Source organism: Neomonachus schauinslandi, chromosome 4, assembly GCF_002201575.2.
Source record: "Neomonachus schauinslandi chromosome 4, ASM220157v2, whole genome shotgun sequence".
NCBI classification, from domain to species: domain Eukaryota; kingdom Metazoa; phylum Chordata; class Mammalia; order Carnivora; family Phocidae; genus Neomonachus; species Neomonachus schauinslandi.
In genome coordinates, this window is record NC_058406.1 from 49,459,768 (window position 1) to 49,487,001 (window position 27,234).

Sequence of the window (27,234 nt, forward strand, 5' to 3'; positions counted from 1 at the left end):
TCAGCGTCTTTTCATGTGTTTATTGGCCATGTGTATGTCTTCTTTGGAGAAATTTATTTTCAACTTTTTTGCCTGTTCTTTAATCAGGTGGTTTGTTTTGTTGAGTTGTAGGAATTCTCTGTATATTCTGGATATTAAACCCTTATCAGATCTATAATTTGCAAATATTTTCCCTCATTTCATAGGTTGTCTCTTCACTGTGTTGATTGTGTCCTTTGATGCACAGAAGTTTTTCGTTTTGATGTAGTCCAGTTTATCTGTTTGTTGTTTTTGTTACTTGTGCTTTTGGTCTCATATGCAGGATATCATTGCCAAATTCAATGACACAAAGCTTTTCTTCATATTTTCTTCTAAAAGTGTTATGGTTTTAGCTCTTATGTTTAGGGCTTTGATCCATTTTGAGTTAATTTTGAATGTGGTATAAGGGAAAAATCCAACTTTATTTTTTGCATATGAATATCTAGTTTTCCCAGCGCCATTTGTTGAAAAGATCAGCTTTCCTGCCACCTTCCCCCTCATCCCCCAGTTGAATGGTTCTGGCATCCTTATTGAAAATCATTTGACCAAATATGTGGGAGTTCATTTCGGAGTTCTCTGTTCTATTTCATTGGTCTCTAAGTCTCTCATTATGCCAGTACCACACTGTTTTCATTACTCTAGCTTTGTAGTAAGTTTTGCAATTAGGAAGGGTGAGACCTCCAACTTTGTTCTTCTTTTTCAAGATTGTTTTGGCTGTTTGGGGTCCTTTGAGACTCCATACGGATTTTAGATGGAACACACTAACTTTCTGAAAAGATACAGAAATGCTCCTTGGAGAGATCTCTGACTGTGATAAATGAAAAGTTAAGGCATTCTGCATACACATACATATACCACCCATTACATCAGATTTTCTTTTCCTCATTCAGAAATTGTTGTCATGAGCTCATCGTGCTTTCCTGAAGGATAAGTGTGTTCTTAGTGTAGCCCACTAATCTTCCTTTTACCATAATTTGTCGTGTTCTTTTAGAGGATATATTGGAGAGAGTATCTCATATTTATCCCAGCAAGGTAGTCAATAGTTGTTGGATAAATGCTTCAAGTAACATGTTAATGAAATCCTAAGAGATTTACAATTTGAATTATGGTTACAACTTTGATGGGTGAGCAATAAGCGTATAGGGTTTTATCAACAAATCCCTGTATATGACATGTATGTGCTTCCAAGATTTCAGTAAAGTATTCTTGGAAGAATAGAATGAAGTTACTGAGAAAAGCTATGTAAATAGTTTAGAAATGCAGAGGAGGGAGAGATTACTGTTGGAGAAGTGAGAACAGCGAAAGCTAGTTAATGATACCTGGGTAGATTTCCACAGGAAAGACTTGAGTCCAAACTGCATGAACAAATTTAGTTCAAGCATTTGTGAAGTACCTTCTGTATGTCAGATGCTAATAGGACCATAGAGTTAAGGAGGAAGTTCTTAATCTTTAAGAACTTCTAAGACATACAAATAAATAATTATGTAACAGGCAAAACAAGCACCTATAGGGGGAATTCTGTGATACTGAGTTATTCAGATTGCATTTTCAAGGTTGTTGAAAAGGGGGTGTTTTTCATAATTGAGAAGGGAGTGATTTGGATTGACTGAGACATAGAGAAAGCAGAACAAGGAAACCAGTCAGGTTACTCTTGCTGTAGCACAGACAACGTGAAAAGTCCATGAATTAGGATGGGGGCTATGGGACTAAAGAAAAAGAGAAGAAAAAATGAAGTCTAGAATGAAACCATCAGACTTAATGATTTCTTTGAATATAAGGGTTAATGGCTGCATGAATTAATGGTAATGGAGCACTCTTAGCCCCTGGAAATTTAAGCATCTGAGACTGAACATCATGAAACCATAAAACAGTAAATGTTAACAATTGTTATTGTGCTTTGGTGCTTTGACATTGACCTTATCTTACAACACTTCTGTTAGAAGATACTATGCCAATTTTAAAGATTTTATTTATTTATTTGTCAGAGAGACAGAAAGAGAGCACAAGGGGGGCGGGTAGTGGCAGGCAGAAGGACAAGCACGCTCCCCACTGAGCAGAGAGCCCGACACAGGTTAGGATCCTGGGATCCTGACCTGAGCCAAAGACAGACGCTTAACTGACTGAGCCACCCAGGCATCCCACTATCCCAATTTTATAGATTAAGAAACCAATATTTTTTTTTTAAAGATTTTATTTATTTATTTGACAGAGAAAGACACAGCGAGAGAGGGAACACAAGCAGGGGGGGTGGGAGAGGGAGAAGCAGACTCCCCGCCGAGCAGGGAGCCCGATGCGGGACTCGATCCCGGGACTCCAGGATCATGACCTGAGCCGAAGGCAGTCGCTTAACCAACTGAGCCACCCAGGCGCCCAAGAAACCAATATTTTAAAAAAGTTGTTTAGGGGCGCCTGGGTGGCTCAGTCGTTAAGCATCTGCCTTTGGCTCAGGTCATGATCCCAGGGTCCTGGGATCGAGCCCCGCATCAGGCTCCATGCTCAGCGGGAAGCCTGCTTCTCCCTCTCCCACTCCCCCTGCTTGTGTTCCCTCTCTCACTGTGTCTCTCTCTGTCAAATAAATAAAATCCTAAAAAAAATAAAAATAAAATAATAAAAATAAAAAGTTGTTTAGTATCTTGCTTATATCTTAGTGATAGAATCTGTTCCTTTACCTAGGTCTGCCTCACTCTAGGTTTCTTCCCAGAATAGCATGGTTGTCTTACATTGATATAACAAAGAATTAATTTTTTAACTGGGGTGTTATTTACACTCAGTGCAATAGACTTCAAGTGTTCAGTTTGTTGTTTTGAGAATACAAAACATACACCTGTGTAACCATCACCCAAAACAAAAATATAGAACATTCATTCATCCCAGAAAGCTTGCTGGTGCTCCTTTCTAGTCAGTCTCTCTGGGCCCCAGAGACAACACTTCCTGATTTCTGTCATCATAGATTAGTTTAAACTGTTCTTGAACTTCATGTAAATAGAATCAAACAGGATTAATCCTTTTGTGTCTGGTTTCTTTCATTTTACATAATTTTTTTCAAGATTTACCCATATTGTTAGGTGTATCTATAGTTCCTTCAGTTACTGAGTAATATTCCAATCTGCGACCATACCATAATTCAAAATAGCTAAAAACTGGAAACAACCCAAATGTTCACATAGAGGAAAATGGGCCAACAAATTATGGTAATTTGGAATTTAAAGGCCATTAAAGTCATGCTAATTTAGAGAAAACCATTAAATTATGAAGGGATAACTTGGCTGATTTGAAGTAACTTGGTCCAGGTAATCATGACTTCTCAATAAGAATTTATGTGCAGCCATATATTTAATGCTAGTAACCTTTGAGAGAGGTATGAAAAGCCATCTGCTTAATTACTGCCAAGTATACTCTGCCCCATGAGCTCTGAATCTGGAGCAGACAGATCCTGTTGGCTTTTAGCTCTGAGGTAGAGCTGAGTTTTGTTGTGTTACTCAATGAAGGAAAATGAATGCGAAAGGGAATTACCACTTTGAAAATGCAATTACTTATCCAAAGGTAACTGATTACTTCTGTGTATGAGCAAACTGCTGAGGAATGGATTGTATTCCCTGAAAAACAATAGCCACCTCTTAATGTAACAGTGCATGCTCAAGGCATCTGTAATACTGTCAGAGAAAAACAGAGATACTCTTCATGCACTGTCACTTTATGGTTTTAGTTTTTCGCCCTTTTGCTTTGGTTTGGCTCATATGCTAGATAATACAAGAATCTCAGAAGGTTAGAATAAGAAATGGTACCTAGACTTCATCTGTTTATTTAGACTCTGCCTCATTCCACAAAGAATTTACATCAGCCTAGAATTTTTGCAGTTCAATTGAGTTCTTGCAGTTCTATTCATTTAACAACTATGTTAAGTACAGACTGTTTGCCAGGCACTGATTGCCCCAGATAATGTAAGAGAGTAGGAAGGACATGCTTCCTGTCCTTGGAGTGTACCATCTAGGAGAAGGCAGAGTGGAAGCACATTTCATACAGATAGGTTAGGTAAATTACGAAAGAGACAGAACTGTAGTCTTTGTATAGGGTGCTATACACATACAATAGAGCTCCTGGAAGGCTTGTTTCAATAAATGACATTTGTGGTCAGCTATGAAGAAGAAATAAGAACATAAATCAGACAAAGGATTTGGGCAACAGACATGCAGATCAGAGGAGGATGGGGCTAGACAGTGCCCTGAGGTGGATGGAGCTTAGCTCGGCTGAGAAATGGGAAGAAATTTCATGTAGCTGGATTGGAGCAAAGTGTGAGCCAGGAGAAGAGAGAACAAGAGGAAGCCAGAGATGGGGGCTGGGGAAGATTGTTCAAGGCCTTACAGCCTCCCTAACAATTGTGGATTTGATCCTAAGTGTAATAAGAGGCCATAGGAGGATTTTAAGCAGGGGATAGAAATATAATCAGATTTATGTATTAGAACCTTAATAACTCTTCTGGGTGAAGAAAAGATTGGAGAAAGGATAAAGAATATAAGTAAGGAGACCAAATAGGATGCTCTTACATTAACTCTGGTGAGAAATGTTAATAACTAGGGCATCTGGGTGAATGAGTTGGTTGGGTGTCCAACTCCCCGTCTCAGCTCAGGTCTTGATCTCAGGATCCTGAGTTCAAGCCCCACGTGGGGCTTCACACGGGGCATGGAGCCTACAGAAAGGAAGGAAGGAAGGAAAGAAGGAAAGAAAAGCAATGATAATAGCTTGTCCTAGGATAGGATGGAAATAAGTGGAAAGACTCAAGATACGTTTTGAAGGTAGAATCAACAAGACTTCTTGATTGGATATACAGTTGAGGGGTTAGAGGTTTCAAGAGTGCCTCCTTGGTTCCTGGTTGAATAACTGGGTGGACATTGTTGACATTTACTCAAATGAGGAGGATTAATCATGGAACCCTCTGGTGACTGAGTGGGAATAAGAGATTTATTTTATTTGAAATACTTGTAAGACGTCCAACAGAGATATAAAGTAGGAGTTAGAGATCAGATATTAAGCTCAGAAAAAGACCTGGGCTAACTATGTGAATTTGGAAGACATCAATATATAGATGGTCTTTTGACTTAAGGGAATAATTCATCTACTTGAGGCTATTGAACTCACACTGGAGGGGAAGGATAGGTGGATTATAAATTTAATAAAGAAAGGCATTTCAGGTAAGGGCAGTGATAGGATTGAAACACCAAAGCAGGAATGACATGGACCAATGGATCTTTTTCCAGTTGGTGAGAAGTAAAGGGTTGGATTTTGAGTGCCCTTTCAAATCCGGTAGTGGCTATCCTGAATATACTGGTCATATGGAGAGAGATCTGTGAGCAGTCTTAGATCTTTGCATACCAGGAAGAAGCATTTTTGTGATCTCCCTTGGTTTGTACTGTGAAACCTAAAGTCAAATGTCACGTAAACCTTGAGATAATGATACTGGGTTTGCGTCATGAATAAATAGTAAAGGTTAGATCTCCCACAGAAGAATCACTGCTTATCATTTGCTGGTAACGTCACGGAAATAAGTCCAAATAATTAGAACTGGTATTGTAGGAGTTGTTCTGTACCTGCAACCCTGGTGATGAAGTTTTGGCTCCCACCATCTCTGCTTCCATTAGGATGAGGAGGAGTAGAATTAACCCACAAAGCATCATCTGTCTGGATCTCCGCTCTCCCCATCCATCACTCCTCCTCACAGTGTCCACCCGTGGAGGGCCTGTCGTACACATCCCATCATCCCTCATTTGGCAGAACAAAGTTAGAAGCCAAGTAAGGAGGCCGGGAGCCTTTCCAGCTCAAAGAACAAAATGCTCTGGACATTAATGGGCCTAGAGGTTAAACACAGCCATTTGAAAAATTTATACTCCACAGTGCTGAGAGAGTTGATGTCTTTCCAAAATGATCCTTAGCAGCACCTGACTTACTAAGCAAGATCTAGCTAACCCCTAGCATCATCATTCTCTGTCTCTCGTAACCATATCCTAGTGCCCCTGGGGTAATATATCCCTTTTTGTGCTTAATAGCTTTGCATGTTTAAAACCAGTATGTATTTGTACGTATCTTTATTCTAAGGTGCTTTGTATACATTTTCAACAGAGGAAATGGTTGTAATTTGAGCCAGAAACTTAGCATTTGCTGTGTACTGATTCTGCCTATTTTCACGTCCACAGAAATGAAGATGCAGTCAATCAGATGGCTGTTACCCCCTTTCCAGTACCATCAAGCTCCCCGTCTTCTGTTGAGGTAAGACGGCTCCTAATTAGCATGTAGTGACTTAGATGGGTTTGTCATGATTATTTTTTCCAAAATCTAGCATTTTTGATTTTCACTATCTGGTATTCCAAATTCATAGAATCTGTTAAATAGGGCGCCTGGGTGGCTCAGTTGGTTAAGCGACTGCCTTCGGCTCAGGTCATGATCCCGGGGTCCTGGGATCGAGCCTCGCATCAGGCTCCCTGCTCAGCGGGAGGCCTGCTTCTCCCTCTCCCACTCCCCCTGCTTGTGTTCCCTCTCTCGCTGTGTCTCTCTCTGTCAAATAAATAAATAAAATCTTCAAAAAAAAAAAAAAAGAATCTGTTAAATAGGGAATTTCCCTAATTAGGAAGTATTTGAGGTAGGATTACAAAGTAATATAAAATAGGGGCACCTGGGGGCGCCTGGGTGGCTCAGTTGGTTGGGCAACTGCCTTCGGCTCAGGTCATGATCCTGGAGTCCCGGGATCAAGTCCCGCATCGGGCTCCCTGCTCAGCGGGGAGTCTGCTTCTCCCTCTGACCCTCCTCCCTCTCATGCCTTCTGTCTCTCGTTCTCTCTCTCTCTCTCTCAGATAAATAAATAAAATCTTTAAAAAAAAAAAAATAGGGGCACCTGGGTGGCTCAGTCAATTAAGCGTCCGAGTTTTTTTATGTTCAGTTAGCCAACATATAGTACATTATTAGTTTTTGATGTAGTGTTCAGTGATTCATTAGTTACATATAACACCCAGTGCTCATCACAACACGTGCCCTTCTTAATACCCATCACCCAGTTACCTCATCCCCCCACCTTCCTCCCTTCTGTAACCCTCAGTTTGGCTCCTGGAGTCCAGAGTCTCTCATGGTTCGTTCGTCTCCCTCTCTGATTTCTCCCCCTTCAGTTTTCCCTTCCTTCCCCTAATGTCCTCTGTGCTATTCCTTAAGTTCCAGATATGAGTGAAACCATATGATAATTGTCTTTCTCTGCTTGACTACTTCACTTAGCATAATCCCCTCCAGTTCCATCCATGTTGATGCAAATGGTGGGTATTCATCTTTTCTGATGGCTGAGTAATATTCCATTGTATATATGAACCACATCTTTTTTTATCCATTCATCTATTGAAGGGCATCTCGGCTCCTTCCACAGTTTGGCTATTGTGGGCATTGCTGCTATGAACACTGGGGTGCAGGTGCCCCCTTCTTTTCACTACATCTGTATCTTTGGGATAAATACCTGGTATAATTGCTGGGTTGTAGGGTGGCTCTATTTTTAACTTCTTGAGGAACCTCCATACTGTTTTCCAGAGCGGCTGCACCAGCTTGCATTCCCACCAACAGTGTAAGAGGGATCCCCCTTCTCCACATCCTCGCCAACATTTGTTGTTTCATGTCTTGTTAACATTTGTCATTCTAACTGGTGTAAGGTGTTATCTCTTGATTTGAGATCAGGTCATGATCTCAGGGTCATGAGATTGAGCCCAGCTTTGGGCTCCGTGCTAAGCGTGGAGCCTGCTTTAAGATTGTCTCTCTTGCTCTCCCTTTGCTCACCCCCCCCCCCCCCCCCCCCCTTCCTTAAAAAAAAAAAAAAAAAAAAAAAGAAGGAAAAAAACACACAAGAAAAAAAAGGTAATATAAAATAATGTTAAACACATTAAAACTTAACATATGAATATTGCTTTCCTCAAAGTTCCTTAAAGTTTTTTCAGGATCTATAATTTGTCCTAATTGGGCATTTCAGAATTTATTAGAAAAAATTATCTTTTTTGTTTGTTTGTTTTTTGGTGGGTTGTTTTGTTTTGTTTTGTTTTTGAGCTTTTTTTTAAATTCTAGGTAGTTAACTTACAGTGTAATATTAGTTTCAGGAGTACAATATAGTGATTCGATAACTGCATATATCACCTAGTGCTCGTCAGGAAAAGTGCACTCCTTAATCCCCATCACCTATTTAATCCATCTCCCCATCCCTCTCCCCTCTGGTAACCATCAGTACCTCTTTCTTTATAGTTTCAAAACACGTTAGTACCTATTATCTATGATCACAGGTATCTTTAAATAATTACTTTATTAATGGAGAAATTACTAGTACAAGATTGCTATCACATTGATCTGCTTCTAGAGTTAGACAGACAGACATTAGCTAACCAGCTATGTAATCAAGTATCTCCGCAGCTGAGGGAATATTATATTCTCTTTACATTTTTTATTCATTGAATTATTTTTTAATTCCAAAAAGAAATACATACTTATTGTAACTAATCAAGCCATGCAGAGTTATTAGGAAGAAAAAGTTAATTTTCCTTTCCCCACCTCCCCGAGGAAGTTAATATTTACTGTTTAGTATTTTCATACTTTTTCCTCTCCTACCACAAAACTGAACAGCTATATGTGAATAATGCCTCTTTTAGTAAAAACTCAATTGTATAATACATTCTTTCCATTCAGCAAGCATTCAGTGAGTGCCTATTATGCATTAGGCAGGCTTGGGTATTAGAGATAGGTGTGAATAAAACAGAAGGCTCCTTACTGTGGTTCAACTTACATTCTAATAAAGAAATAAATGAATAAATACACCAAGAGAATTATCAGTAGTGGTCAGTGCCTTGCAGAGAATTAAAATAGGGAATGCAACTTGTGACCACTTCAGCTGGTGTTAGGGAAGCACTCTTGGACAAGGTGAAATGTAAACAAGATCAAAATGATAAGAAGAAGCCAGACACAAAAATAAAGGGGAAGAGCTTTCTTTACAGAGGGGACAGAAATAACTCTCAAGTGAGAATGCACTGGGGCATTGGAGGGATATGGCTAGAGGCATATTGGGGGCCTGGAGAGTGGTAATGGGGTGGTGATCTTTGAGTCAGAGTAAGAAGTTTGGGTTTTAGCCTATGTGTACTGGAATCCAGTAAAGGGGAATGAGGTGACTCGGTGTACAGTCTACTAGGTAGAGAATGGACTACGGGAAGGTAATAGTAATACAGTAGAAGGTGGAGACCCACATGAGACTCGTTTGCAGTTAGATGAAGATTGTGGGTTGGTATTGGAGGCAAAGAAAAGTGAGTGGATTCTGGGTGTTCTGCATGTTGAATCAGACTTGATTGATTAAATGTGGGAGCTGAGAAGAAAGAGTCATGAATAAATCTAGATTTTTGGCTTGATCAATTAGGTGGATAGTGGTGCCATTTATTACAGTCTATTGAAGAATAGCTGTTCTTCAACAGGGAAGCAGAAATTAAGAGGTTTATTTTAGGTAGGTTAAGTTTGAGGTGCATATTTTACATCCTTCTGGAATAGATTCTATTCATTTTTTTTAAAGATTTATTTGAGAGAGAGAATGAGAGAGAGAGAGAGCATGAAAGGGGGGAGGGTCAGAGGGAGAAGCAGACTCCCTGCTGAGCAGGGAGCCCAATGTGGGACTCGATCCCGGGACTGCAGAATCATGACCTGAGCTGAAGGCAGTAGCTTAACCAACTGAGCCACCCAGGCGCCAATTTTATTCATTTTTTAAAAACTTGCTTCTTGGGGCGCCTGGGTGGCTCAGTCCGTGGAGCGTCCGCCTTCGGCTCGGGTCGCGATCCCAGGGTCCTAGGATCGAGTCCAGCATCAGACTCCCTGCTCGGCAGGAAGCCTGCTTCTCCCTCTCCCTGCTGCTCCCACTGCTTGTGCTCTCTCTCTCTCTCTGTCAAATAAATAAAAAATCTTTAAAAAGAAAAATAAATAAAAATAAAAACTTGCTTTTTTTTGCTTAATGTAATGGCCATATTTTAATACACTCTTATTATACTTTTTTTTTTCCAATGTTTTGCCAGTAAAAGAATACCAAAATAAAGATTATGAGTGTGTGTGTGAGAGAGAGAAATATTAGGTACTAGTGCTTTTATTTCTATAGCAAAGATTTCCCCCAAGTACACTTGCTGAATCATAAGCTATACAAGTTCAAAATTTTCACTTATATTGACCACTTGCTATCTGAAAAGATTATGGTGATAGGTAATGACTCCCTACCAATAGCCATTTGGCCAAAGCTTGCCAGCACTGGGTATTTTCATTCTAGTTAAGACCCAGGGTAGACAGAGGGGCCCCAGACCCATACTGTTTCTGTTCAAATCCTAGCATAACTATATTCTAGACACAGCGCCTTGGATAATACATTATCTCTTCTATCATCTCTTTACTTATCTGTAGAAGGGTAACAATAATTTCACCTCATAGGGTTGCTAAGATTAAATAAGAAATATATATCTTTGTGCCTGACACATGGTAGCTAAGAGTAAACACTAGTACTTAATTCTATGTGTTTATAGAATGTAATATAAATCTTTTGGAGGGAGTGGGGAGAATAGGAGGAATCATTTTAGAATAATTTTTTCTATAGTATTGTTAGTAGTTATGAATATTCCCATCAAAATATCCCCTTGAAACTGAATTTTAAGGGGATGATTGAATCTTGATTCTACTATGTTGAACACTGTCTTAGAGGCCTTCAGAATGTGGTCTCATGTCCCACTTACATCCAGGCCTTTGAGAGACAGTATTATTATTTCCACATTGCAGAAGAAGAGCCTGGGTGGCTCAGTCGGTTAAGTGACTGCCTTCGGCTCAGGTTATGATCCTGGAGTCCCAGGATCGAGTCCCGCATCGGGCTCCCTGCTGAGCAGGGAGTCTGCTTCTCCCTCTGACCCTCCCCCTTCTCATGTGCTCTCTCTCTCTCATTCTCTCTCTCTCTCAAATAAATAAATTAAATTAAATTAAATTAAAAAAGGAAGAGACTGGGTCTAAAGAGGCTAAATAGTATGTCCATATGCCCAGAGGTAGTAGGTGTGTTAGTCAGCATCAGCTTCTTCATCTGCACCTATGGGTGTCACCACCAAACACTCATAGACTTGTAAAGAGCAAAGGAAGTAATATATATAAAGCATTTAGTACAGCTCACAGTGCAAAATAAATGCTTAATGAATGTAAACTTTATTTCTTCAAATATTTAAGTATATTTAACTCAATTTTTAAAGTATACGATATTAGCTACTGTTTTAACATTTTTTTTTGTTTTTGTTTTCATATTTTTAATTGTGCTGACCACAGAAATGGGTTCTAATCATTCAGTCACCTGTAAAAAATAAATCTTTTTAAATTACAATTGAATATGTGAATTGAATTATAAAGAGGGTTTTTTAGTTTTCCTCTGGACTGTCAGCCTCCAACAGCTGCCCCCAAATGACGAGTGATACCCCTTCTCAGGGTGGTAGTCTGTGGGTATGCTCTGGCCCCATGTCCACTTCCTTATCCCTTCCCACTCGCCTGTGTGACCCTCTCACGAGGCCTTTTCCCTCCTCAGCCATTTCTAGTAAGTACTTAAGCATAACTCGTATCTGACATATTGCTGAAAGCACTAGCCCATTTAAATCATAACCAAATAGACACAGCCATAGCATTATTAACTTGGGCCTGATAATAGTTCACATTGAATAGCACTATTATATACGAATGGGATCTCATATTCATTCCCTTATTGAGCAAATATTTATTGAGCCCTTATTATGTGTTGGGTACTGTTTTAGACATCAAGGACATGGCAGAGAACAAAATCACTTCATGAAGTCATGTGCGAGCAGAGTGAACAAGAGTGCTAATAGAGCATTGAACAAGAAGTCTGAAGATGTGGGTTCTTGTTTTAGCTCTGCCAGTTACCTAAGCATATGACCTTGTTAAGGTAGTGATCCTCTCCAAGTCTTGCTTTTTCTGTAAAGCCACATTCATAACCTCCCCTGTCTGTGTCAGCAGGTAGTTATGAGGATCACGCACTAAATGTAGGTAAAAGTATTTTATAATCCATGTAGCTATATACATACATAAGGGATTATTAGCATTTCTGTTGCAATATTCTTGGTAATTGTAATACTAGGGCAGCTGGTACAGTGATTAAGAACATAAGCTTAGAAGTTGGACAGATCCGAGTCCTAATATTTGTTCTTCCATTTACTAGCAGAGTGAACTTGAACCAGCTAAGCTCTATAAGCTTCCATTTCCTCACATTTAAAGGAGCACCCTTAAATGTGAGGAAATCTATGGATTTGTTGGAAGAATTGAATCATGTTTATAAAATGATTAGCATTATTCGTGGCACACAGTAAGAACGCAGTTTAGTTGTGATTATATTATTACAGCCCTCTAGCAAAACTCCCAGCCTCCAGCATCTTCCATTTCCAACAGTTAAATACAACACAGGATTTCTTACTATATTACTATATCTGTGCTCTTGCTAAAAAACGTTTTATACCTCTTGCCTAGCAGATCTTTGTTTCAGGATTAGAATTAAGGCTTTGTATTAAACTCCCCAACCTCTACTAATCAGCTTTCTTTTCTCATTAATGCATAATAAAGCACTAGACATTCTCCATGTATCTGTTGATCCCCACCTCCCCAAACACACACATATCTTGGTCTCTCCAATACTTATGTCTTTGTTCCTATTGTTTCTAACACCTGGGTTGCCTTTCCACTTCCTTTTTATTAATTCACAACTAATAATTCCTTGAAGAATTGTTTTTGAAAGACTCCTCCAAGTTTTATGACTCAAAATGAATAAAATAGGGGCACTTGAGTGCCTCAGTCAGTTAAGCCTCTGCCTTCAGTTCAGGTCATAATTCCAGGGTCCTGGGATCGAGCCCCATGTCAGCTCCCTGCTCAGCGGGGTGTCTGCTTCTCCCTCTCCCTCTGCCCCCCTCCGCTCCTGCTCCTTCTCTCTGTCTCAAATAAATAAATAAAATCTTTTTAAAAATGAATAAAATAATGCCTAGCTCCTGGAATATAATAAGTATTCAAATGTGAGATATTATTATGACCAACTTCATCCCACATCATTCCCTTCAGTAATCTTAACTCCCTTCATAGTTAAGTAATATTCATGGTTCATTTAAAAAATAAAAATTGTCCTTTGTGTGATGTCACCTGGGCCTTATAGAAAAGAAGGACCCATTTCTAAAGGAGTTTCTCAACTAGGATTATGTTGCTTGTAGTTCTCTCACTATCTCAACATTTTAAGAATGTATGACTATAGAGAAAGACAATTATCATATGATCTCTGATATGTGGAATTTAAGAATCAAGGCAGAGGGTCATAGGGGAAGAGAGGAAAAAATGAAACAAGACAACCAGAGAGGGAGACAAACCATGAGAGACTCTTAATTATAGGAAACAAACAGGATTCCTGAGGGGAGGGTGTGAGGGGAGGGGTAGCTGGGTGATGGACACTGGGGGGTGGGGTATGTGTTGTAATGAGCACTGGGTATTACGTAAGACTGATGAATCACAGACCTGTATCCCTGAAATAATACATTATATGTTAATTTAAAAAATAGATATTTGACCAAGAATAAAAGGCTCCATTAAAAAAAAAAGAAGAATGTACAGCTATATGCACCACACTAAATTGCAGGCTTCTGGTGGGCTGGGCTTACTGTCTCCTTGACCACTGCATTCCCAGGGCCTAGCATATAGCACTTGCTTAATATTTGTTGCATCAGTGAATGGGGTGAACCATATTTAAGCTTTTCTGCTATGTCCTTGATGCTTCATTTCAATGTTGGATACTTCTTACTGATTTAATTTATTCTGCTAATTATCAAATACCCACTCTGTAGATCACATACATAGTCTTTTACCTCAAAGAACTTCTAGTCTTATAAGGAAAATAAGACATGTATATTACTAAAACAAGGTGTCCCAGGAGATAAAGCTTTAGGAGGAGTTCAGAGAAGATGAATATTATTTCCTGGTAAGAGAACAGCTATTTCTGATGGGTCGATTGGATTTTAAAATCAGACTATGGTTAGATAAGAATGTGGGAAGAGTACAAACAAAAACATGGAAATAGGAAAAATCAGGATGTGGAATGGGGAGAAGAATCGAAGGGTATGTAAAAGGGAGTAATAGAAGATGAGGTTTGAAAAATAAATTGAGGTCAAATGAGCAATGAAATGGTCTGATCAGTGCTCTACTTCAGGTAGCTTCGTCTAATAGCAACGTCAGGGATGTCTCGGAGAAGGAAACCCAATTAGGAAGCCACTGCTGTGGTCTTGTAAGAGGTGCTCAAGGCTCAAGTATACTTGGGTTGCAAGATATTTCTTCCATTCCTCGACAAGGCAGGATGCATCTTTTTAGAATATCTTTATAGAAGCAAGCAACTTCATTTTTTCTTTTTCTCAGAAGTTGTGCTTTTTTGAATACTAAGTGAGATGAGGCAGGCCTCCTAAAGAATGGACAGGTTGATTACCCAGGGAGTGCCATTAGCATAATTCCCATTTTACCTTTAATTGTGCACTGCCTTCCTGGAATTTTGAGTAGCCTAGAAAATATGCTCGTGATGGGGGTAGAAGAAAGAAATTCAATTTGTCACATCCAGTCAACATGACTTTGCAGAAAGAAATATTTGTGAATTTAGGCTGGCAATGAGATGAATAAATCATCCTGTGGTTTTTTTGGAAGAGAGCACTGGATTTGGGAAATACGGGGATGATAAAATTTAAACCAATATAAGTTTTTTATTAAAAAAAAATTTTCAATTGTACCAAGGAGGTATAGTTGCTGTTTTTTTTTTTTTTAATTTGCTTAGTAAAACCTTAAAAGGAAAATAGTTATATATACTAATATACTGTTTCATCATGTTTTTTTTTTTTAAGATTTTATTTATTTATTTGGGAGAGAGTATGAGCAAGAGTGAGAGAGAAGGAGCAGGAGGAGGGGCAGAGGGAGAGGGAGAAGCAGACTCCCCGCTGAGCAGGGAGCCAGATTCTGGTATCATGACCTGAGCCGACCAGGCTCCCCTGTTTCATCAGGTTAAATGAGGAAAGAGGGTAGGGAACAACACTATGGAGCATTTAACTGATCAGAAGTATGGCTTTTCCAGTCCGCAGTAACATCCTTAACTAATTTAGCTTTTATTGATAATCTGCTTTCTTTCTTTTTTAAGATTTATTTATTTATTTTGAGAGAGAGAGAGCAAAAGTGAGTGCAAGTGCAGGGACTGGAGCAGAGGGAGAGGCAGAAGCAGACTCCCCGCTGAGCACAGAGCCCACTGTGGGGCTCGATCCTAGGACCCTGAGATTGATCCTAGGACCCTGAGATCGTGACCTGAGCTGAAACCAAGAGTCAGATGCTTAACCGACTGAGCACCCAGGCACTTTCAAATAAAAACATAAATTCCTGCTCAGCGGGGAGCCTGCTTTTCCCGTTCCCTCTGCTGTTCCCCTTGCTTGTGCTCTCTGGCTCTCTCCCTCTCTCTCTCTCAAATAAATGAAATCTTTAAAAAAAAAAAAAAACTTAAATTCCTCTTCTCAAGGTTCTCCCACTGTCTAGTTGGGGAAAACTATAGGTAAGTAGTGGGTATGAAAAATTAAGTATAAAAATAAAAAGTATCATCACTTTATGTAGATTTTTGAGGAGCCCAGGGGAGGGAATTTGGAACTTACTGAAGGTTTGGAAGGGACTTCTCTGAGGATTGAAAAGCATTTCTTATCTTTTTTTTTTTTTGCTAAAGGCTCTGTTAGGCATATAGTCACGAGTCTTGCTTTTCTTTTTATTCATCTTAAAAACATAATTCACCACAGAAGCTACTATCTGTGGTCTTTGAGGGGAAAGGTCATTGTCCTTGAGCAGCCTTGGCTGCATAGGCAGCTTTGGACGGGTGGTTTGAGGATCAGCAAGAAAGGAACACCCAGCTACCCAAATTAGCTGAATCATCTTAGGTGTCACTGGGCCACCATCCATCAGCCAGATGGTCTTCAAACCACCATGATACAATTGTGCTTTGGAAGTCATGCTTGCTGACCTATTTTCCTCTTCCCATCCCTGACTGATTCCCCATTTCTAAGCTCCTGGTCAGCGGGGTATTTTCAAGGTTGCCTAACACATGTGAGCCATTCTGTTCTCAGAACAGAACCCCACATTGTTTCATTCTGTGCCTCATTTAAGCATGAAAAGCCTTCTATAAGCGGTAGCTCTCCTAGGAAACACATGCTTTATTGCTGACCTCTCTCAACTCCAACTTCCTTTTTTACCTGACTCCTCTCCATCTAGATTTTGACTTTAAACCCTCCTCTCTGGAACCATCTCAAACTAACCCAGTAACTAAAAACAGAGGAAAAGCTTTAGAAGGGGTTCATAGTAGAGTTATAAAGAGCATTGACTTTGAAATGAGAGAGACCTAGGATGAATATAAAGAAGGATCAGACAAAGGAAATCAAAGGAAATGAATGAGGCACAGATGTTGGATTCAAGGATCTTTCAGCCTCATTGGGAAGATCAATGCCGTACATATGTAATTAGGATACAAAGGAGATGGTAAGTGACATAGGAAGTTCAGGTAAAACGTTAAGTGAGGTTAGAGAAAGAAGAGACGTCTTCTAGCCAAGAAGAAGGAAAGGATTTATGGAGTAAGTGACATTTGAGATTCAGCTTTGTGTGATAATTCTGTAGGTATAGATGTAAAGGGTATTCTTTTTTGTTTTTACTCAAATCTTTTTTTTTTTAAGATTTTATTTATTTATTTGAGAGAGAGAATGAGATACAGAGAGCGAGCATGAGAAGGGGGAGGGTCAGAGGGAGAAGCAGACTCCCCGCCAAGCAGGGAGCCCGATGCGGGACTCGATCCCGGGACTCCAGGATCATGACCTGAGCCGAAGGCAGTGGCTTAACCAACTGAGCCACCCAGGCGCCCTGTTTTTACTCAAATCTTAAAAGATCTACAGCCCATTTGCAACCTTGACTGCCTTGCCCATGTTTTCTTACATTTTCAAAGTTGAAGCATCAATCAACTGGTTTCTCCCCGACTTCAGTATTCATTTTATAAAGACCAAGAAAACCTCACTTCTATACTCACATTGCTGAGAAATGTAAAAGATTCCTCTGACTTATTTATGCAGCACTTTGCTTTCCCCAGGAAGATATATGCATAATTAGATGAATGACATCAGCTGACCACCGTCCTGGTGAAAATCTCCTCTCATTTGGGATCAGAGGAGCTCCCTATGTGTTTGTTCTATAATTGAATGTGCTGCAGTTACAAACACTGACTGTCTCGAAGCCTGAAGCCTCGGTGGGATAGCATAGCCCCCCCCCCCACACACACACCCAGGACGTCTTCAGGGCTCACGACAGCTAACAGAAGCAGACACACGAAATATTTGGGGCATTAAAGGTTTCCCACAGAGTAAGTACCAGTTTTTAAAAGCCACCTGAGTGGCTCAGGCAGTTATTCGTCTCAGGTCATGATCCTAGAGTCCCAGGATTGAGCCCCATGTTGGACTCTCTGCTCAGCGGGGAGTCTGCTACTCCCTCTCCCTCTGCTGCTCCCTCTACTTGTGCTCTCTCTCTCACACTCTATGAAATAAATAAAATCTTTTTAAAAAATAAAAATAAAAGTATAATTTGTTTCTTCTGAATTTTTCTGTCTCTGTAACTTATCCACTGTCTGAAATGCTGAAAATCTATATATTCTCAAGCTTAACTTGGGCATGTTTATTTTATATGGTGACTTCTTGGTTACCCAAAATTCACTGAGAGGAAGATGTTGTACCTAATGAAATTTTCTGGTTAACAAATGCTAAAACACTGTTTAAAAATTAATGATTTTTTTTTTAAAGATTGTGAATCCTGTTTTCTATAAGATTAGTTATCAACACTCAGTGCTACCAAGGAATAAAGAGAGAAAAGAAACAAGAGCATCATTTACTTAGGGCCTGGAGCATAGTTAACAAGAATGGGACCTTTGATGTCAGTCTTACTTAGCTTTGAATCCTAGGTTCGCCTCTCACTAGCTAGGCAAGTTCATTTAAAATGTATCATTTAAAATGTTCATTAAAAATGTTCATTAAGGGGGTGCCTGGGTGGCTCAGATGGTTAAGCATCTGCCTTCGGCTCAGGTCATGATCCCAGGGTCGTGAGATCAAGTCCGACATCGGGCTCCCTGCTCAGCGGAGAGCCTACTTCTCCCTCTCCCTCTGCCTGCCACTCTGCCTACTTGTGCGCTCTCTCTCTCTCTGTCAAATAAATAAAATCTTTAAAAAGTAAATAAAAATAAAAATGTTCATTAAAAAGTTCATTTAGGGCGCCTGGGTGGCTCAGTCGTTAAGCGTCTGCCTTCGGCTCAGGTCATGATCCCGGGGTCCTGGGATCGAGTCCCGCATCGGGCTCCCTGCTCGGCAGGAAGCCTGCTTCTCCCTCTCCCACTCCCCCTGCTTGTGTTCCTGCTCTCGCTATCTCTCTCTTTGTCAAATAAATAAATAAAAATCTTTAAAAAGTTCATTTAAAATGTATCATCTTTCTGGGGCGCCTGGGTGGCTCAGTCGTTAAGCATCTGCCTTCGGCTCAGGTCCTGATCCCAGAGTCCTGGGATCGAGCCCCACATCGGGCTCCCTGCTCGGCGGGAAGCCTGCTTCTCCCTCTCCCACTCCCCCTGCTTGTGTTCCCCTCTTACTATGTATCTCTCTGTCAAATAAATAAAATCTTTAAAAGAAAATGTATCATCTTCCTATTCATGAATTGGAATGATACTGGTACGTACTCATACAGGGTTGTTAGAAAGACTACACTGAACGGGATGGATTAAGAACCTGTCTCAACAAAAAGCTGGAAACAAATTAACTGCACCTGGTGTTGTGCTAATAGACATTTTGCATGTTAATGTATTAATCTTCAAGGCAACCTGACGGGGTACTATTTTTAATCTGGTACTTTTATCTGTGCTTTAAAAATAAGTACTCAGAAAGAACCTTGCTGAAAGTCATATAGTTCTAATTTGCAAGTTGAGATTTGAACCTGGATCTGACCAATTTAATATCCATTCTTTTTTTTTTCCTTAGGTTTTTTGTTTTGGTTTTGGTTTTTTTGGGTTTGGGGTTTTGTTTGTTTGTTTGTTTTAGTAATCTTTACACCCAGTGTAGGGCTTGAACTCATGACTCCGAGATCAAGAGTTGCATGCTCTTCTGACTGAGCCAGCCAGGTGCCCCTGTGCTACTTTTTTTGTTAGATTTGGTTTTCTTTTAGATATTTCTCATAGCTCCCCTTTATTTCTTAAACTTGCAATAATACATGCGAATTCTTCTGTAATTCAAACAGTATAGAAATAACTAATGCAACAATTCCCCATTCTTTAATCCTATTCCCCAGAAGTAAGCAATTTAAAAAATTTCTCCTATATCCTGACAAATATTGTCCTGCATGCATATCTGTATATGTGTATATTTTATATCTTTTTTCTGAAAATTATTCAAACCTACATTCTTTCAGTGGCATGTAAAAATTCCTTTTTCTACATTATCAGTACTGAATTTCTTTCTTTTCTCTTGTCCATTCAATAGATGAAAGAACACTAAGGGGTGCCTGGGTAGCTCAGTCGTTAAGCGTCTGCCTTCGGCTCAGGTCATGATCCCAGGGTCCTGGGATCGAGCCCCACATCGGGCTCCCTGCTCCGCCGGAAGCCTGCTTCTCCCTCTCCCACTTCCCCTGCTTGTGTTCCCTCTCTTGCTGTGTCTCTCTGTCAAGTAAATAAATAAAATCTTAAAAAAAAAAAGAAAGAACACTGTATCTTTACTTCAGTTTGCACTATTTTAAGTTACAAGGTTGAGGTTGAATGTCCCAAAATCTAGACTATTTTCTCTCCAAACAGTCCCACCAAATTTGTAGTAATCCCAAAATGGTGGTGTTCTAATATAAAAATCCAAATAAATACAATGTAGATACTCCATGTATCATCCTTATTCCCCCCATGTGCCCTCAGAAAGTAAACAAACTTCTGGTTAATTAAATATAACATTTAATATGTTACAATTCAACTGAGATACTGAATGTGTATTGGAATTTTATTTATTTTTTAAAGATTTATTTACTTATTTGAGAGAGAACGCCCACATGCAAGCTGGGGGAGGGACACAGGGAGAGGATCTCAAGCAGACTCCCCACTGAGCATGGAGCCCGACACAGGGCTTGATCCCAGGACTCTGAAATCATGAGCCAAAATCAAGAGTCAGACACTTAACCGACTGGGCCACCCAGGAGCCCCTGTTTTGGAATTCCAATGGGGCTAATTCTTATGTCTCATTTATATTAAATAAATGTTTTTAGAATTCTGCAGAAAATAACCATCAAGAAAACAACTGTTCCATTCATTGGTTCAACCAGGATTTGTCCAGTGTTTTCCATGTACCAGACATAGTGTTAGGTACTTGAGTTTCAGAGATAAACAGGATAAATACAGTCTCTTACCTCAAGTAGTTTAATCTTGCACAGAAGATAAATAAGCATGTCAGAAAGTTTTGGCTAGAGGGAATAGAAGAGCTAACTGGCTGAAACAATAAGTAAATTTATGAGCTCTCATGTGAAGGCTACTAAGAATAAGACTGTACTTCAGGTCAGGTTGATGCAATGGCCCACTTTAGCCAGCAGAGTCCACTTTTTCCATCTCCAACTTTGCTCATGTGGGAGGTAGGGGATCTTCTTGTGGTTCTTTTAAGACCAAGGAGGAACTGGGACACCTGGCTGGCTCAGTCTGTGGAGCATGCAACTCTTGATCTAAGGATTGTGAGTTCAAGCCCCACCTTGGGTATAGAGATTACTTAAAAAATAAAAATCTTCAGGAAAAAAAAAAAAGAAGAAGACCAAAGAAGAACTTTTCTAGAAGTCTTTGTGTCTCATTGAGCAGAACTGGATCGCATACCCACTTCTGGCAAAGTCATTGGCAAAAAGATTGGGATTAACCATAAGACAATCAGGCCCAACTTTAGAACAGAGAATAGGGATCAGCTTTTTCTAAGGCATATCTGTAAGCAGCAGGGACAGATCCGGGTGGTGGTGGTTAGGGGCAGAGGTTTTGTGGATGACCTTCTAGTGCAAAGAAGGAAAATAGGAATGGCCACTGGAGAGGAAACAGTATCAACAACAATAATAAAACAAGCTATTGTGGTTGAGTATCTATATAGTTCTGGGCAGTGTGAGTGAAGAATAACATCTTTACCATTTTCTTCTTAATGTCCCATAGGATCAGAGCGGTACTGAACCTGTTAGCAGTGAGGAAGATGGCAGTCTCGAAGTTGGTATTGAACAGTTGCCTGAAAATGAAAGCTCCAAACTGGTAAGAATCTTGGGTGTTTTTCAGCCAATGTTCTTTTTTAAGGGTGTATGATTTATATTTTGTACAACCATGGAAAGGATCAATTTGTGTTGTGTTTACTTCTCTAGGAATCTTGATCTCTGAGCTAGGAGAAGCTTTTCTGTACGGAGTGACCCATTAATTCCAGTGAATAGCATATTCTCCTATTTTCTTCACACTTGAATTGTGCTGTCTGGGGCAAAAGAAGTAATTTCTCTTTTAATCTTGTTTAATATTGGGCTTCTTTAAGGCTAGGGCTATCCTCAATTAGTCCCTAAAGGCACAGAAAAAGATGTTAAATGTATTCCATTGATTCATAGTAAAAGATGGTTAAACTCACCCAGGGGCTGGAGCATTAGAAGAGAGTCAGGTTTGTTTGTCTGTTTTAAGTTGTTTATTATTATTATTATTATTTAGTAATCTCTACATCCAGCATGGGGTTCGAACTCACAACTCAGAGATCAGGAGTCACATATTCTTCCAACTGATCCAGCTAGCTGCCCTAAAGAGAGTCAGTTTTAGAGAACCCTCCCTCCTTATATATTTTAATGCTTGATATTTTATTTCATGTTTATTGAACTTTTACCAGGTACTGTGCTACATGCTACATTAATTTCCTCATCTTTATAGGGCAGGTGGCAATACCCTGGTTTTACACACGATGAAACCGAAGGCTGATGATGTTCACTAACTTGCCAGAGGCCACTCACTAGAATGTAGTAGACCTGGAGATTCACCTTCATTCAGTCTGACTCCTGTGCTTTCATTCACAATCCATCTTTTTTTGTTTTGCAGCCTTGTACTTACAGGGTTAGACTACAAGTTCTAGAAAGAAATGTGAGCTTTTTCTCTCCATTTCAAAATGTCTTAGAAATCTCAAAGAATTATCACTTGGGAGGGTCACCCTGGTTTTGTGGCAGCACAGAGTTGTTCATTTTACTTCAGAGAGTTAGAGAAATCATTTATCTTCTTTCAACTTTTAGAAAATGTATATTGGGACTGTCTTAGATTCTGTGTCCTAGAAAAGAAACTGATTCTTCCAGGCTGAAGGGAAAGGACGTTTCAGCAAAAGTGGAAATGACAATAGGCTACTCCTGGGCAAATTATAAATGGGACCCAAGAACCCTGGCGTCAAGAACACTGGGACTAACAGATTGTAACCATTGTTCTTGAACAAGATGTTCCAAGACAATATGTTTCTAAAAGACAAACAGCATATTTGCACTGGAAGGGGAGTGAGTAACATCAACAAAGTTTGAACTCAAAGCTCCTTCATTTAATAAAACACTATTAACGTGGGTTTTGGGGGGCACTGTATCTCCATAGATAGGTTAGGGAAAAGTCTTGTAACGCAACAGGGTTTTTGTAAGTAGGAGCCTCCAACCCAATCCACAGAGGCAATGGTAAGAAGGGTGAGAACACTTCCCTGCTTGCCAGAAGAGTCTGGTAGTCCAAAGAGATTCCCTTGTAGGCTACGGGCAACCGCCATCCATTATCCACTTGCTGTTCCCAAGAAAGCAATGCCAGTGATGGGGCTCCAAGTGTCAAGACAACTGAAGGGTCCCACCCTCAAGCAGAGGACTTGAAGGGCTGAGGGTAATTTTTTTTTTAAAGAGTTTACTTATTTATTCATGAGAGACAGAGAGAGAGAGAGAGAGAGAGAAGCAGAGGGAGAACCAGGCTCCCAAGGAGCAGGGAGCCTGACGCGGGACTCGATCCCAGGACCCTGGGATCATGACCTGAGCTGAAGGCAGACTCTTAACCGTCTGAGCCACCTAGGCGCCCCTGAGGGTAATTTTTAGATACTGTTTTATCTGCATTTCACCAAGATGGAAGCCTTCCCCATACCCACTGACTGCTCCCTCTTTCTATTTCCCTCCCCTCCTCACCTCCCTCTCTTTTTAGTATTACAATTCTTTCTGTTTCCAGTAGAATCTGTGGATGGTCTAGTTGAGGGAGGAAAGACAGCCTAAATTTAAACAACTTTTATAGCATAAATACAAATGGCCTACCATAAAACATTAGTCTGGAGTGTCTTGGATGAGTTACTTGACCTCACCAACCCGCAGTTTTCTCACCTGATGAAGAACAGTAATCAGGATGTTAGGAGGAAACAAAGGGGTTATAAGGTATAAATCACATAGTAGAGTATAAGGCAAACAGTTGGTGTTTAGCAAGTTCATTCATTAATTCAGCAAATACTTGCTGAATGCCACTGTGTCCCAGGCACTAGAGATACAACAGAGAACAAAATGTAGAAAAATGCCTGCTCTCAGCGCACCTGGGTGGCATGATTGGTTAAGCATCTGACTCTTGATTTTGGCTCAGGTCATGATCTCAGGGTTGGGAGCTCAAGCCCCACAGAGCCCCACATCAGGCTCTGCGCTGAGACTCACTCTTCCCTCTGCCCATCCCCCCCCCTTTCCTCCCCCCCCGATAAATAAACAATTTGGGGGGGTTATGCCTGCTCTCATGGAGGCTCTCTTCAGGTTGAGTAGGAGGAGGAGGATAGATAACAAATTAGCAAAATATTAGTTTGGATCATAAGAACTTGCTATTTTTGTAGGTAAGAATTTCATATGGTGCAACCTAACATGTTATCTTGTTATAAAGTATTAATAACTGTTGTCACTAGTTATTATGGTTATTTCTATTATAAGATTGGTGCAAGAGTTGCTACACCATCCTAGGATTGTTGCCCAATGCATCTTTTTTTTTTTTTTTTAAGATTTTATTTATTTATTTGACAGAGAGAGACACAGCGAGAGAGGGAACACAAGCAGGGGGAATGGGAGAGGGAGAAGCAGGCTTCCTGCTGAGCAGGGAGCCGATGCAGGGCTCCATCCCAGGACCCTGGGACCATGACCTGAGCCAAAGGCAGAAGCTTAATAACTGAGCCACCCGGGCGCCCCACCTAATGCATCTTGTCAGAGGATGGCATGTGATCTGTATGGGTCTTGACTCTTCTGTTTATGTCAAGACAGTTGGAAACACTAAGCCCTAACCCTCTAAAAGCTGCTTCCTTGCTTCTTATGGGGACATATGTCTGTCTTATCAGTCACTATGCTGGCCCCTGCTGGAGTGACCAGGAGAAACACCAGCCTTGCTCTTCAGCAGTTGAACCTCTAGAACAAGTGAGGATAATAGAATTTGTATCTGGAATATCATACATGCAGAAGTATATTAGAGAAAAAAAACACTATGTTGGATGTGTTCAAAAGTGGAAGGAAGACCATCTCATTCAGGGATTAAGGAAGGTTTCTTAGAATCATGGCCTTTAAGGTAAACCTTTAAAGATGAGAAGACAGGGGCGCCTGGGTGGCTCAGTCATTAAGCGTCTGCCTTCAGCTCAGATCATGATCCCCGGCTCCTGGGATTGAGCCTCGCATCGGGCTCCCTGCTCAGCAGGAAGCCTGCTTCTCCGTCTCCCACTCCCCCTGCTTGTGTCCCCTCTCTCTCTGTGTCTCTCTCTGTCAAATAAATAAAATCTTTAATAAATAAATAAATAAGTAAGTAAATAAAGATGAGAAGACAGTTGACTGGTGAGGTTGGCCTAGATAAGAGATTTACCAGCTCTATCAGTCTGGATTATGGAGTTTGTACTCTTGATAATTTATACTGCCTCAAAAGAGCATATTATACTAACACAGATATTCTCAACATGTTAAAAACATAGGTTGAAAGGCACCTGGCTGGTAGGGAAACAATGGGCAATATAATTTGAACAGTAGACTCAAAGAATATGCTGTGAATTATAGATGAATTTATTCATCTTTATGTGCCCAGTGCTCAATCAGTATCTCAGTAGCTACATGGATACATGGTAGACACAAGGTGCTACCTATGAAAAACTGTACTTCAGAGAGCTATTAAATTCTTCAAGACTACCTGTTTTCAGAGCTAAGACTAAGCCATGGGTCAGCATGTTGCAGGACTGTTTCCACTGTTCAATTATGGTTGGCTTTGGTCCATATCTCAGTAGTCCCCAGATTAACAGCCAAGGGGTTTACAATAACTTCAGTAGGTATTGGATTTCTCTAAAATATTTTTAAAGGGAGAATAACTTGTTTTTAGACAACTGATCAGATGATGGTTTGTGAAACATAGATCTCAATTGTGAGAGACTAGAGGCAGGGAAGTGTCTGGAATCTATTTCAGAAGTCTAGGTGAGAGCCTGTTAAGACTATTTTTTAAGCCCTTTGAAAGAAACTTTTAAAAAGCTATCTGCACAGAGCTTTGCGATTTGCAAAACAAAGTGTCATCTCATTAGCTTAATTTTTAATATCTAAATTTTTTCTGAAATGATACTTTGTGATCTTATTCAATTTTATTCCCCAAAATAACCCTATGTAAAAAGTAGGGCAGGAATTATTTATCCCAGACTTACAGATAAGACCTTAATCTGCTTCGTGAAAGATCACAAAACAGGAAATTGGAAGAGCTGGGGCTTATCCTGAGGGGTCTTTGACTCCCTGGTACCTTGACATAGAAGGTCATGAATCCTTAAAGTAATTTTCTTAATCTTTTGGATATCAAGCTATGTTTTTGTTTGTTTGTTTTTTAAAGATTTCATTTACTCATTTGAGAGAAAGTGAGAGCGAGAGAGAGCGTAAGACGGGGGAGAAGCAGATGGAGAGGGAGAAGCAAACTCCCCACTGAGCAAGGAGCCCAATGTAGGACTCGATCCCAGGACCCTGGGATCATGACCTGAGCCAAAGGCAGATGCTTAACCGACTGAGCCACCCAGGTGCCTTTCAACCTATGTTTTTAACATGTTGAGAATATCTGTGTCCCGCATCGGGCTCCCTGCTCGGCAGGGAGTCTGCTTCTCCCTCTGCCCTCTTCCCTCTCGTGCTCTCTGTCTCTCATTCTCTCTCTCTCAAATAAATAAATAAAATCTTTAAAAAAAAAAAAAGTATTTTTTTAAAAACAAGAGCAAGAGAAGAAAGAGGAGAAGTAAGAATATAGACAATCCACAAAGTGAAGTCAAATGAGCAATGTTGAGATAACCTCTAGAAATTCTGCCAATCTGTTAAATAACTACAACATGATCCTATGCATGGAACTTTTAGCGTACAGTCTTTCCACCTTTTGGGATATTTTGCCAGTGTTCAATAATCCCTGGTAGAAAAGGCCCAGATTCTTTGTCAGTCTTATAAATTCTTACACTCTGCCTGTCCCTGCCTTCTGTGCTAGAGCCTAGGAAGATACCATCGATGGTAAACAAAGTCTCTCTTCCTGTGTTATTCAGTCTTCATGGGAGATGAACATCATTCAAATAATGTCACAAATAGATTGAAGTCTCAACTTTGAGCTAAGAACCAGAGGTGCTTGGTTTTAAGGGAGCATGTAAGAGGGGGATTTGATGTAGTCAGGGAGGGCTTTCCCAGGGAAGTGAACTGAGATGGGAAGGAGAAGCTGATGCGACTGGGAATGTGGCAAAGAAGAAAGAAGGAAGGGTGCTAGGTGATGTGTGAGCCTTGAGGGGAGTCAGGTGACCTGAAGGTGGGAGAGTGCATGGTTGGCAGCACGGGTGAGCTGGACACCAAACTGGAGCCCAGCCATGTTAACCACGTGATCTCTGTGCTGAAAGCAACGAGAGGCCCTGTGGGACCCTAGACAGTGACTCTGCGCTGGAGCTGTGATGTGGTGATTAGCTTGGACAGGGGCCAGGCTGGATGCTGCCCGAGCAGCTGGAAGTTCATTGTAGCAATGGCCATCCACAAGAGATGGCAACAGCTATATATTCTCATACTCTGTGCAAAGATTTTAATAAACAGCAAGGAAATAAAAGTTCCACAGGAAGTTGCCAGTAAAGGAATTTACCT

The 27,234-nt window shown here is 40.3% G+C and overlaps 1 protein-coding gene across 1 annotated transcript in view; it reads left to right on the plus strand.

The window, feature by feature from the left end:
* Positions 1 to 27,234, plus strand: part of PATJ (PATJ crumbs cell polarity complex component) — a 350,706-nt gene that overhangs the window by 239,289 nt on the left and 84,183 nt on the right. Inside the window, exons 30-31 of the mRNA XM_044914529.1 lie at positions 6,207 to 6,279; positions 21,296 to 21,388. Coding sequence (XP_044770464.1) covers positions 6,207 to 6,279; positions 21,296 to 21,388 — 166 coding nt within the window. The remainder of the gene's footprint in view (positions 1 to 6,206; positions 6,280 to 21,295; positions 21,389 to 27,234) is intronic.